Source organism: Ceratotherium simum, chromosome 16 (genome assembly GCF_057802395.1).
Source record: "Ceratotherium simum simum isolate JZ-2026a chromosome 16, ASM5780239v1, whole genome shotgun sequence".
NCBI classification, from domain to species: domain Eukaryota; kingdom Metazoa; phylum Chordata; class Mammalia; order Perissodactyla; family Rhinocerotidae; genus Ceratotherium; species Ceratotherium simum.
Genome location: NC_141915.1, coordinates 36,894,646 through 36,908,797, shown reverse-complemented (window position 1 = coordinate 36,908,797; position 14,152 = coordinate 36,894,646). Strand labels below are relative to the sequence as shown.

The 14,152-nt window shown below is 39.2% G+C and overlaps 1 protein-coding gene across 1 annotated transcript in view; it reads right to left on the bottom strand.

Annotated features, from left to right (window-relative positions):
* ZNF652 (zinc finger protein 652) overlaps positions 1 to 14,152 on the bottom strand; it is a 59,841-nt gene that overhangs the window by 14,574 nt on the left and 31,115 nt on the right. The window contains exons 2-5 of the mRNA XM_004434653.3: positions 6,649 to 7,807; positions 3,767 to 3,914; positions 3,288 to 3,403; positions 2,688 to 2,832 (exon numbers count right to left, since the gene is read on the bottom strand). Coding sequence (XP_004434710.1) covers positions 2,688 to 2,832; positions 3,288 to 3,403; positions 3,767 to 3,914; positions 6,649 to 7,551 — 1,312 coding nt within the window. The 5' untranslated portion in view covers positions 7,552 to 7,807. The remainder of the gene's footprint in view (positions 1 to 2,687; positions 2,833 to 3,287; positions 3,404 to 3,766; positions 3,915 to 6,648; positions 7,808 to 14,152) is intronic.

The following is a 14,152-nucleotide window of genomic DNA, read 5'->3' as shown; positions in this document are numbered from 1 at the left end:
TTAAAGCTAACCCTTCTCCTTGTATCTTCTCAGGTGCTATGATCATCCTTATTTAACATCAAGAAACCAACCAAAGGCCTACAGAGGTTGCATAATTCACTTAAAGTCACACTGCTAGTGAGTGGCAGAGCCAGGTCTGTCCAACTCCATACTGCTTTCCCAATTTGAGTATTACAAACAAAATTAAAAGGCAGATGACAAACCAGCGGAAAGTATTTTCATATCGGTGTTAAACAAGGTCCAGTATATATAAATATATATAAAGAGCTATTATAAACGTTAAGAAAAAGTCAAACACTGCAATGGAAAGATAAAAACAGAAAAGGCACAAGAAATTCAGAAAAGAAAATACATTGACACCCAAAAAGCATATAAAAAATGTTCAGTCTTACTTAGCAATTAAGTGCAAATTAATATAGTAAGAAACCATTTTTCACCTATCAAATCAGCAAGGATTTTATTTAGCATTGTAGAAGGTTGGGGAAGTGGGTATTTTCCTGTACAGCTGATAAGAGTGTCTGTGGACAGCAATTCTGTAATACATATCACCAACTCTTAAAAATGTGCACATCCCTTTGCCCTAATAATCCCATTTCCAGGAATTTATCCTAAGTAAAATAACCATGGATGTATTAGCCACAAAGTTGTTTATCATAATATTATTTATAACAGTAGAAAAACTGCAAACAGAAATAATCTAAATGTCCAATAGGAAACTAGCAAAATAGAATGGAGATAACATCCTTTACTTTATAGAACTGCTGTAAAGGTAATATTGATTAAATGAGATAATGTATGTAAAGCACTTAACAGTGCCTGGCATATATGTGCATAATAATATGTTACAGCAAATTTATAAGAAGGAATATTATACAACCATTAAAATGATATTGCTGTTAATGACAAAGTATAGTAAAATAAAAAACAAGTTACAATAGAGTATAAAGACCCAATTTTTGTTTTATTACTATGTACATGAACACATAAACATTTATGCATAGTATCTACCTATATGTGTATTAAGAAACTAAAGTTTTTTTTTTAAATGTATGCCAAAATGTTAACAGTAGTGATCTCTCAGAGATAAGATTATAGATCATTTCTATTTTGTTTTCAGTTTTCCAATATACTTTAATAAGTTATGTACTACTGTTTTAATGAGAAGGACAAAAATTTAAGTGAATTTAGGTGGCTGTATTCCCTTAGAAGATCTAGGAAATGTTCAGCTTGCCTAAGTGGTAAAAGAAGAATACTTGTAAAATTTTATTCAGCAGATACGTTAATCATGAAATATACACTTTAGTTTTATATTATAGACATTTAAGGGTCTGAAGAAAGAAAGACAGACAAACAGGAAAGAAGGAAGAGAAAGGAAAGAAGGAGACAGGAAGGAGCAGGGAGAAAGACACACGGGGACACAAAGAGAAGAGGAGATGAGTGCAGAGGCAGAGGCTTATGTGGTTGCAGGTTCCTTCCAATCATGTGACAAACATTTACTGGCACCCACTATGTCCCAAGCACGTGTGTAAATGTGACACAACTGCCTTCAAAAAAGTTATTTTCTGTCTAGTTCCATAATCTCATGCTGAATAACAAAAAACTGAATCCTCAAGGTGACTCAGAACTAAGAGCCTATCCCAGAGCCACCAAATGATAAGAGGAGAATGTGTGAAATATTCTGTTATATCCTGCTACATACCCACTTAGGGTTCAAAGTTATCATTACCTTTTAAGGTGTAATTTACTTAATGAAACTCCTCTCATGACTCTTCATCTAGCCTAATCCTTAAAATCTGAGGGTACTCTGCTCTGAATGGGAAAGAAGCCCAACGCACAGGCATTTTTCTTTTGATTTCAAGAGAGAAATGGAACTAAAGTGATCCAGCCACGGGCAGAATTTCCTCACCACTAGTTAAGCAAAAAAAACACCAGGCTAAGCAAGATAATCTCTTGTGGTTCTTTCCAGCTCTGCTACTCTGCAGACTAATAGAACCAAGAATCCTATGATTAGATTTTATCTAGAAACCTGAAAAATGTTTCATACTGTTCAATTTGTGCAAAGACAGCTAATCCTGGTATGTGGAGCCTGAGCTGCAGTGACGCAGTGTTGACAGGGAAGCTATTATTTTCAGCCAGCACCCTGGAAGCGGGATAATCAAATGCTTACAAGGTTCAAATCTGTGCTATGAAGCATACACCCCTAAAAACACAAAGTGGTTAAAATATTATTTAACTTCATCTGATGGATGTATTCCTGAAAAGTAGTGAATTTTGGTAAATCACATCCAATCAAACTTGAAGAATACTGAGAGGGTATTCTATTTGAAGCAGTCAGTGTCCTCCATTTTTTAAAAGGCCAGAACCCTTTCCTTAGAAAGATAACATATGCACATACACAAAACAAGTTTTATACAATTTCAGGAGATCTTGTGCCCCAAGTAAAGAATCCACTGTCTTGAAGAAACCCACAGTTAAAAGGCACTAACAAATAATCCTTTTTTAAATAGAGTTATGAAAGCCTAATTTTTCAGTATTATAAATCTGTATTTTTACATATCAGGTTTACTTAAAGTGGAATTTGCACTTAGAATGCAACTTTGTGGTTTACATTTTTACATAAACAGACTCACAGGAGATCATCAACAAGTGCTCGAGACACATCTGTACCTTGCCCAGGAAATTCTTACCAGTGTGTGTTTTCATGTGTTCATCGAAGTACTGCTTCATGTTGAAATCCTTGCCACACCACTGGCACATGAACTGTTTGTGCCCAATGTGGATGCTCATGTGGGAGCGTAGCTGGTACTTGTACTGAAACCTTTCGTCACAGTTCTGCATTGGACACAGTGGAGATTTTTGAATGCCAAGCACAGTAGCTTTACTTGAGCCCACCCTACACAGTCTCTGGGATTAGGTTTATTTTTCATACTCAAAAGAGAAGCTGCTGGTGTCAACTATTTGGCTTTGCTATATTTCCGCAGTTGAGTTGTTAATAAAAGGGAAATTTCCCCATATAATTTTCACTGAAGTATACCCAACTTCTCTGAATTACCGAGAAAAGAAAAATTACTCATCATGTATTATTCCCAAGTTTAACCTAATCTAAGAAAGTTTAACAGTGTGATAAAAAAGATATTTCTCTACCTAGCAGTGAGAGAACACACCGCTCAGAGCACACGCCTAAAGGTCCTATGGAAAGGCAGCCTCGTGCCTTGTACTACAGCACACCTCCCTCACCACTTCACCACACACACGAGAGCTAGCCCCTAGGGTAGCACATTCCTTACCTCGCATCTGAAGGGCTTCTCTCCAGAATGCTGCAAGGAGTGCACCTTGAGTGACATACTGCGTTTGAATGATTTTCCACAGGTTTCACATGTAAATGGCATGTCTTTTGTGTGTGCTGCAACACAGAATGCACTTACACTCAAAATAAGTCCACCAAAAAGCTCAAACTGGAAGAGACAGGTGTCCTACTGTAGGGTAATTATGCCATCTTAATTTTCTACACTCTAATTTGTGAGGCTTTAATAGTAATGTTCTGAAGAGAAACATAAATAACAACGTTGAAAAGAATCCTGGGTGGGGAAGACTACACCGTCCAATTTGGTGATGCTTACTGAAGACATGCTGCATTTAGTCTTAACAAGTCAAAACTGATTAAAGTCAGGCAGTTCCTCATCTCCTGCCCAATCCAGAGCATAAAACACACCAAAGAACAAGGGAAAATTATAGGTGTGAGAGAAAAGAAGCAGAAAAAACTTACCAACCATGTGTTTCCGCACATGAGCCATGGTATAGAATTTTTTCTCACAAATTTCACAGGAAAATTTCTTTTCTGCATATCCGTGGACGATCTTGATATGTTCATGAAGGGACCAGAGTTTCTTGAATGATTTGTTACAGGAAACACACTGAGCAGGATAAATAGAAATAATCTTTATTTATAGGGGCTTGCAGAAAGCCGTAACTGCCTACTGGCAGATGAAATGGATGTGCTTTAGATTTGTGGCACAAGGCCAGAATCCGGACAAACGCTATTCCTCCACGGAGTCCCGATTCCAACACCAGCATCTGTATGTTCTATTTTCCAAGATGCGTCTTTTAGAGACACTTTGGGAGTATGAAAACAATGGCAAAAAGTAAGACAAAAAGAAACGAAAAGTTCAAAAGTTCCACTAATACCAAAGAATTGACTGTTTTTATAAAGTTTAGTATCATACCTATGAAAAGAACCTTCAAGGTTTTTTTAATATACAAATAACCAAGAGTGGCTGCCTCCTACACAGGGGTCACTATGCAGTTAGTAAGTGTTTACTAGAGAATACAAACTAATTTTATTTTTTTTGTGTGAGGAAGACCAGTTCTGAGCTAACATCTGATGCCAATCTTCTTCTTCTTTTTTTTTTTTTTTGTTGAGGAAGATTGGCCCTGGGCTAACATCCACACCCATCTTCCTCTACTTTATATGGGACGCCACCACAGCATGGCTTGACAAGTGGTGCGTCAGTGCGCGCCCGGGATCCGAACCTGCGAACCCTGGGCCACCACAGTGGAGCGCGTGCACTTAACCACTGTGCCACCGGGCCAGCCCCCAAACTAATTTTAAATCAGCATAAATAAAAACAAGCTAAAACAAAGTACATATTAATGGTTACATATCTGTAGAAGTATAACCATGTTTTGGTACCTTAGAGAATGCATTTGGAGCCTTCATTAACATAAATTATTGAGATTTTATTATATTTTCCCAACTCTCATTTCCCTCTGGCAGAATTTAATACAACTTCTAAACTGTTAGCTTCATTCTCCCTTTTCTCTTACTGTCCAGCTCCAGATCTCCCATACAAGCATCTATAGCAAACACATGCAACATTGCCTAGTTCCTTGTATTATGAATCATTAACAGTCTAGACTATCAGGCATAAAGTGTATCAAAATAAAATACTTCCGGTTAAAGTAAAACAATACTAGAAAGTTCTAGGTAACCATCAGACTCTGGGATACTTAAGGGAACAAGTTGGTATTCACCGTAAATAAAGATCTCTGAACATCACTGTCACTTCAGGAAACAGGCACTTGGACAAGAGTTAAAAAGATAGGCCTCTGGTTGGATATTGCTCAAGAAAAGGAAAGACTACCCCCATAAGCCATTTTTGTAGGGCAGGGTTTTAATTTTTACTTGTTCCTAGGTCTTCAGGATTACTAGGATCCATACATAAGAACAAAGCAGTGTTCTTCAGGAATGTAAAGAGAGTTCATTTAGCAGAATCCACAAAACCTAAACACAAGTTTAAACACATTTTGGTGAGGAATAGTGAGGAAAGTCACAAAAAAAGGATTTACTAAATGTTTTCTTATCTGTACTTAATAAGTCAAATTTAAGTAAAAAAAAAAAAAACTATATAAAGATCAAGACTGAGATCCACCTTTTCAGTAGTGACTCATTACAGAACCTAAGTTTGACCCCTAGGGGGCAGCACCACATCACATCCCCTTTGGCCTGACCTGTTACAACCAATTCACAACCCAGCAAGGCACTGGTAGTGACTGGAGGGGATGGGCGCCATGACTCAATCCTCTTTTATTTACCCAGCATGTGGGAGATCAAGTCACAACTGACGAATCAAAAAGCAGTGAATTTTTAGCAAATGTAATTTATATTTTTTAAAAAGTCTCTTTAAAGCAAAGCAATAATTTCAGTTGATTAAAAGCAAGAGGAAAAGTGAAAAATAAGGAGCACTCCAAATTAGGAGCACTCCAAGAAACAAACCACATGAAAACAGTTCCATCTTTTACAAGAAGTTTAGCTTAAATATGGTACAAAATATTTCTATTTTATGGAGACATTAATAGACTTACCTTTTATGAATATTCATTAACATACACTCACATGTGCAAACCAACATAGCTCAATGTAATATAATTCACTCAATATAATTACCACACCTCTTAACCTATCACGATATAGTCCTTTCAAGACACCAGCCTGGTTTGAATACCATGTTTTGTTACCTTAACAATATGGTACAAAGCATTATGTAACCCTACTGTCAGGTGGACAATGTTTTCAACCAGCTCAGCCTCTGTTTAAAGTTTGTATATTCCCATGGGCTCAGCCTCTTGACAAATTTACTGTTGTCATCTCTCCACTGGTAAAAGCAAACTCACTCCTGGAGATCTTCCATTTCCTCCGGTCTGAGTCATTATGGATTCTGTCCCCATCGGCTGTACTAGAATCTGGCATCCTTTTAAACCTAGAAAGGGACCTCTCTCTACTCCTGACCTTGGCTCAATATCTCCCACCTTGCCAGAGAAGATGCCAGAATGAATTACAGGACACGTCTTACAACACTGAATCACTGCAAAGTCGGTGCTGACTTTACCTCCTGGGCAATCACCTATAACAGATCCCCTTTGCAATGTACCTGGGTTCCCACTAGTCCAGCGTCAGTTAAATTTAATGCTTTGAAATAAAATGTTAAGCTTGGGTTTCGAAAAGACCAAAGCAGGAGCTCTTAGAAAGATAAATTGGTGAAATCTGTCCCTTCAGCCTCTATCATTTGCATTCTCTTGGGCAGATACCAGGTGAGTCTGAACAGCCAGGTTCTATCCTGGAAAGTTTGCCCTCTTGGTGATGAAACCTACCTGAATATTTTTTTCACAGTCTGTTTGCTGGTGAAGGGACAGCTCACTTTCCAGGACAAACTTCTTGCCACACTTATCACAAATCTGCATGCGCCTATGAGTAACGTTCATGTGCTTCTCCAGGTACCAGCGAGTATTAAACACCCTGGGGCACTTCTCACAGGTCAGAGTCTCTTTCTCTTCACACTTAGCTTTCTGGACTGGTGCTTTGGGCTCCTTTGTGGCCCGCTTCTTACGCTTAGGTGGCTCTACACTCTTCCTACGACCTCTGGTAGCTCTGGGAGTAGGGGAAGTGGTAGCTGCAGCAACAGAGGCAGCTCTCCTCGTCCTCCTTTGTGTAACGCTGACTTTCTCCACTATCTTCTCCTTTTTCTTCTGCCTTTCGTTCTCTCCATAGTCATTGCTGTCATCTGTGGCCTCTTCCTCACTCTCTTCCTCTTCCTCCTCACTGCTTGTCTTAAGAACAGGAGTCTCTTTGGACTGAGAAGAGACACCCTTTTCCCCTTTAGATACATTTAATGTTTGATTATTAAGGTTTACCTCCACTATGATCTGCTCCCTTTTGTAAGAGACTTCTTCCTCCTCCTCCTCTTCTGTGTCATCAGAATTCTCCCGGTCTTCTTTAACAGCATGCACGTCAGACACTGCTCTTGTCTCCCTGAAATACGGCTGTTCCTCCGTCTCATGGAGATGCGGTTTGCTCATCTTGGTGTCCACTAACACAGAATAAGGACTTCCTGATTCTCTTTTGTACACTTTGGTGGACAGGTCAAGTTCTTGGTTGGCACCATGATAAAAGGTAGATGGCACTTGACCACGACGGCTGTCTTCTTGTGCCATCCCTGCTACATGCACAGCACAGTTTTCAACCAGCTCTTGACAAGAACTGGCTGTGTGGCTCATTGGTAAGTGGCCCAATTTATTAAGCAGTTCAGACTATAGAGAAATAGCTTTAAAACAGGGTAATTATTAAGACTCAAATTTTTTTCCATCCACAAAGAATCACTCAAATGAAAAAAAGGTAATCCTGGAACCTGTGTGCAATTCTTCCAGTGTTGCAGCACCAAAGCGTAAGTCAAAAGGTTTGGTATTACGGCAAGAGCAGAGCACTAGTGATTTTTCTTTTGAAGAGAGCTGCAGGTGACTTGGAGCATCTTATCTACAAAGAAAAGCAAAGAGGACAAAAGATCAGATATCACTATTTCCTTTTTATAACATGCCCTTACATCATACAACAAACATAGCTTAAAATGATTAAACTCTTTATATATGCAATTCTTTATCCTGTTTAAATGGTTCAGTGTGGGCCATTATTTTACTGAGTTACATGAATTCAACAAACATTTTGTTAGAATGTAAGTTCTAAGACTGCAGGAGTCATCATCTGTCCAGTTCACAGAGACATCCTTAGAGCTCAGCACAGGGCCTAGCACTTAGCGGGTGTTCAGTACATACGTGATGACCAAACAAGTGTGTACCACTGCACAGCATTCATTCTCCTAGACGCTGTGGGACACACTGACATGGCAGAATATATGGTCTCTGTCCACAAGGAGTTTAAGGTCTAGTCATATGTGTCCTCCATGACACACGCAAGAACTATATGCTGGCTGGCTTCCTCTTCAACATCAGTCACCACCATCCACCACAGTGAGAGCTCACAGAACAAAGGTGGTAGAGGGCTAGGCACTGTGAACCAGGAAAATAAAGCATAACTATAGAAAAGAGAGACAACGCCCCTGGCCTGAAATAATTTATAATCTAGGTACCGTATTACTATAGATCTTATTGTTTTCAGGTTTACTAGAGTAATTTCAAGGTTGCTAAGTATTTTAAAATTTGTTCTATGCATAGCTTGTTGGATCCACTCAATAACTGGGTGATTTTTCATGTGTCAGTTGCACAGAAGTCTAAATTCTAAGAAACAGTTACCATCAGGTTGATATGGTTCCAAGAAAAATAAAACCATCCATTAAAAAAAAAGATTAGAAGGGCACATAATTTGCTTTGTGACATACCTCACATTGCTGTTTAGCCAACCACCTAACCTCTGAGTCACATGAACATAAAGCAAGCACATACCCGGTCTAGTTGACAAGAGGAAGGAAACCAGTCCTTACTGAAGGCCTGTTAAGTACACAGGCACTGTAGGTGCTTATTACCTATTATTTCTATTTAATACCCTCCACAAAACTTTAGGGTTGATTTTTAAACTCATTTTAAATTTTTTATCAAAGTAATTACTTAAAAAAAAAAAAAAAGCACATAGTTTTCCAAGTCCAATGTACTGCCAGGTTTGTAAAAAGCAGCCGTCTTCTGCCTGCTCCATCCCATCTGAGTCGCACACACCAGAGACAAAAATGTTCAGCTATTTTAGCTGTCCCCCCTCCTCTTCCCCCAGTATTTACTTCCATATTTTGAAATAATATGATTGTTTCTATTTCTTGACTTTTTTTTTCAATTTTAGATATTACCACTTGTCTCCACTATAGTTTTCTTACACCTTATTGTTCCCAGCTCTCCCTTCATCCTCCCAATATAGTTCTATCACAACTTTTTAAGTATTTATTGCTTACATTATTATGACTATAATATGTAGTTCACAACTAATTTCTATCATTCCTTTGCTATTGTTTTCTTTTCCATTTTCTTTGTCCTTATGGTTTATTCTTTTAAAAAAATTACTTTGCTTTCATTTTAGCGGAATTTCAGAGTGGAGAGGTGATAAATGCCACCATGTTTTACCTGACATCTGAATAGATATATATACTTTTTTGTATTTATAAATGAGGAAATTATGCCTCTTAGAGGTTAAATAATTTGTCTAAGGTCATATATCTATGTTTGACTCCAGGCCCGCCTGACTCCAAAGCTCATGGTCTATTTCTACTAAGACAAATGACACTCCAAAAAAATTTAAACTCAATTATTCCTTTAACCACATATCTTTTTACATCAAATAGTTTCATACTTCATATTTTAAGTAGGAAAATCCTAGTAGCTTTATTTTGCATGTGCTAAAACTTCTGACCCATGGAAATAATGTAAACTACTACAAGTACGATTAAATAAACTTACATTTATTATCTCAAATTAAGCAAGGGAGGAGAGACAGTAAAATTCAATTAACCAGCAAAAGCTGGGAATTAAACAAAAACCAGGAACACAAAGAAAAATAAATGAAGGGAAATCCTCTGTGGCAGTCATTACGGCGTTCTTCCCAAACACTCCTGGCCCTCGGCCTTCTGGGCACGCGGGAGGACTGCGCCTTCTAACCCTGCCCCTCCTCCACAGTTGGGTGGGGCCGTGTGACTACTTCTGGCCAGTGCATCATGAGTGGAAGTAGAAGGCCAGGCCATTTTCTAACCCACATGAGATCCTCCAGATCTCTTTTCCCTCTGCCACAGGGACCAGCAATCTTCAAGGTGATGGCTGCTATCACCCTGGGTCCCTAGGTGACTAAAATGACCTATAGGATATCAATAGTGCTGTGAATTTTTTTTTAAGTTTTTAATTTTCTATTTAATTTTACACCGAGTGTGTTCTTAAAGCCACTGAGATCTTGTGTTGCTTCTACTGCAGCATAATCTGGCCTATCCTAGCTGATGCAGGTGGAGTCCAGAAGTGAGTTGCTGCCTCATCAAAAAACCTAACATATATGGCAAAGGCTTAGAAGCTGGCTGGAAGGAGGCAAGGAAACAGTTATCGGAGGCTAAAAGGACAGCAACTTATACTATCCAGTGGCGAAATTACTGGTGAAACTATCAGCTACTTATCTCAGAAGGTAGATAATATGCCACAAGAACTTATAGCTCTAGTAGGAAAATGGACTATTAAGAGAGTGTGTTGGTTACTACTGGCTGTACTTGACAAATTATTACATGAAATGGATGAATTCAGAAAAGAATTGATCAGTTTACAATCAGGAATAAAAGGAGTCCAGAAAAGTCAGCGATTTGTAGGGTTAGAAGCAGCAAGTACTTAACATAAAACTAAGAAGGTCTTTGACCTACAAATGCTGATCAGAACTCAGTCTTGAGGCAAGGATCACGTCAAAGATTTGGCCTTCACGACCACTGATAAAACCTCCCAAGTGATTATAAAATAAATTATATTGGGGCCAATAAAATAGCTTTTCTAAAAAGAGACTAAAATGAGGTTCTCTCACCAAAGCAGTCTCTTAGCTGTTTTGCTACAAAGCATATTTCTCTGTGCATTAGTCCAAATGCTATTAGTAAATAGGGAAATGACATCTGTATAACACAGAAGTCACGTTGGTTTACACGAGATTTTCCTCTGCAAGTTAACGTTTGAAATGATCAGGAGAAAGCTTTCTCACAATTAAAAAGACAGGCTTTGGGGCCAGCCCGGTGGCATACCGGTTAAGTTCACGTGCTCCGCTGCGGTGGCCTGGGGTTCGGATCCCGGGCACGCACCAACACACTGCTTGTCAGGCCGTGCTGTGGCGGTGTCCCATATAAAGTGGAGGAAGATGGGCACAGATGTTAGCTCAGGGCCAGTCTTCCTCAGCAAAAAGAGGAGGACTGGCGACATATATTATGATCTTCCTCACCAAAAAAAATAAAAAATAAATAAATAAAAAGAAAGGCTTAGCAATATATGAAGACCTTAAGAAAAAAGCTGAACATCCTACTTCTGTACCTTCCTTCAGCTGCTTCATGAGCCACTACACACACTTTCCATTTTATATCTGGTGAAGTTGAGGGTATATGTTTCTCTTCTTGTGTTTAAAAATGAAAGTTTTTAATTGCTGAAGCCCACACCAAACAATAGACCAAATTTTTTATTGTAATGAAACTAGTCTCTATTTTGCAAGTGAATGTCTTCAAGACCCCAAATCTCAGAGCAAGAAACCACCACCCAAGGGATTAAGTCTGTAAAGGTTCAGTGGACTGATGCTGGGTGCATATGCAGGTGGACATTTAATATGCTACTATTTTTATTATAATTATTGTTGGTTTCATTAGTGCACTGGTTACAGTGTTCCACAGATTTTGAGTGGTCTGTCCCAATCCCATTTTTCCCATAAACCCTGTTTATTTTAGTGTACGATTTTGCAGAATTCAGGAAAGCATATATGGCATTATAGCAGAAATACCTGTATTCAAAACTAAGTCAAGGATAAGTATGGGACCAATAAGGCAGAGCTATGCAGCAAATCTAAGAATCACGGTTAGAAGAGAACTGTGGATGTGGTTAGGGCACATGGAGCTGACTGCAAACAAATACATAAAAAGCCAACTAAGTTTCTGACAGTGATACCGCCAAAAGAACCACCAACCTAGGCTAACAGAGGCTGTGACTATTCAAGACTGAAAATGGTCTTTGGGTTTCCAAGCATCTATGGCAGGAAGTGGGCTAAGAAACCTGTTTATCCCCCAAAGGGGCATATTCCTCACTGTCCATTTCGGATACAGCCAAGGAACATAGGAAAAAAAGGAAGAAGAAGAAAGTCCAAGAGGGTGAAGCTAGGGAGCAAAGAAAAAACAGACAAGTGAGCTACCTCCTAAGAAGCCAAATCAGGGTCCATTCAAGAACATTCCTTAGTCCTGGAGGGGCCTTTCAATGACTGCTCAGAGGAATTTCAGAATTTGTTGCGGTCCACTGACTGCTTTATGTCTCCTATTCTTCCCCCTCTCAAATGGGAGTGTTTATTTTTATTATCCTGTCACTACTCACGATTGTACATTATATGTGGGGGCAGCAGATCACTGTCAATTTCTTTCATAGTCTTAGGTCTCTGGATCAAGAAGAGCAACATGTGGACCTGATGCAGAGACTAGTATGCATCATCTCCTCATGAATAGATCACCAATCATCAAACCTTTGCATCCCTCAGAGACCCTGGACTTGGAGCTTGATGTTATGATTGGATAGGACCTTGGGGGTTTCCCTACCTTGGGGAGGAAGTGAGTGTATTTTGCCTGTGAGACAGTAGACTATCTGATGACCAGAACAATGGTGCTGTTTATCAAGTATTTTCAGCTCTCAGTCTCCCCGGTACAGGCAGTGCTGCACTTCCTGGCCTCCCATAGTCACTTGGGACTTCATGCCTAGTTCTGGCCATCATGTGAAATAAGCGGTACGAGTCACTTCTCTCTGAGCTACGGTATTTAATTGCTAATGAGAGACCCTCTGGACCTCTTTTACCTCTCAGCATGGTGACCAGTAGTGGACAAGATGGTTGTTCCATCAATCTGGATCACTGAGTGACATAAGCAGAGCTCCCCTCCTGATCTATTATGGCCATGCAGTGAGAAAGAAATCCTTCACTGTTTTAAGCCACCTAGACTGGGGGGTGGTTTGTTACTGCAGCATAACCTCGCTAATGTAGTTCTTTATGTGTGTGTATATGTACACATATTACATATATCAACTGTCTCAGTCTTAAGCCAGACAGCAGGGACAGTAGAATTACTAAGTGAAAAGTTAAGAAATCAGAAAGACAAAGGGCTGAATTCACAGGGGAATTCTCTACTTAATAAATTAGAAAATAAGACTATTCTTTCTTTTAAAAAATTAGAATTAAAGTGCTTTATTCTACTTTACATGATGTACACAGATATGCATTCCCATAGGAACCTGAAAGTGACATCCCACCACTATTAAAATCAGGAAAACTCACAGAAACATCAATAAGTCACACAGTCACAACAGAATATGCAGTCTAATTGTTCACTCTGAAACACACTTGGGCTTTCTGCCCACATTTTACTTTCTTCACTTGATTTTGGCACTTTTTCCCTTATCTGAGTTTTGGTGATAATCTTCCTTTATTCTCTTTCCAGAAAATTTAAAATAGCTCCTAAGGGCACAAAAGAGTAACCTTTACAAAACCAAAAACACGTTATGGAAATCAGAATCTCCCATGTTCCATTATCTGACTCTTTTTTTTTTTTTTTTGTGAGGAAGACCAGCCCTGAGCTAACATCCGATGCCAATCCTCCTCTTTTTTTGCTGAAGAAGACTGGCCCTGGGCTAACGTCCGTGCCCATCTTCCTCTACTTTATACAGGACGCCGCCACAGCATGGCTTAACAAGCGGTGCGACGGTGCGTGCCAGGGATCCGAACTGGTGACCCCTGGGCCACCGCAGCAGAGCGTGAGCACTTAACCGCTTGCGCCACCGGGCTGGCCCCCTCCATTATCTGATTCTTAATGTGTATCCTCAGTTCTAACTTACTTATTACAAATCATCATAACTTAGTTTTTTAGAAGACTCTCTAAGTGAATACACTGAGCTCTAAGAACCTGAAAGCAGAAGAGTCAAACAAGAAATAATCCTCACTGATATTTAAAGCCATTTAAATTCGTCTCTCTATGGACACAAGTTCATCTGTTTTTAGAGACCATTTTTTACTGCTTCATAAAATAAATTCCAAAATAAAGTCGGTCATTCCTTAGTGTCTTGCTAATTAATGCACACACGTAGGAAAAAATGTGGTGTGTGTGTTAGGGGGCACACAAATTGAGGAGCAACCAGT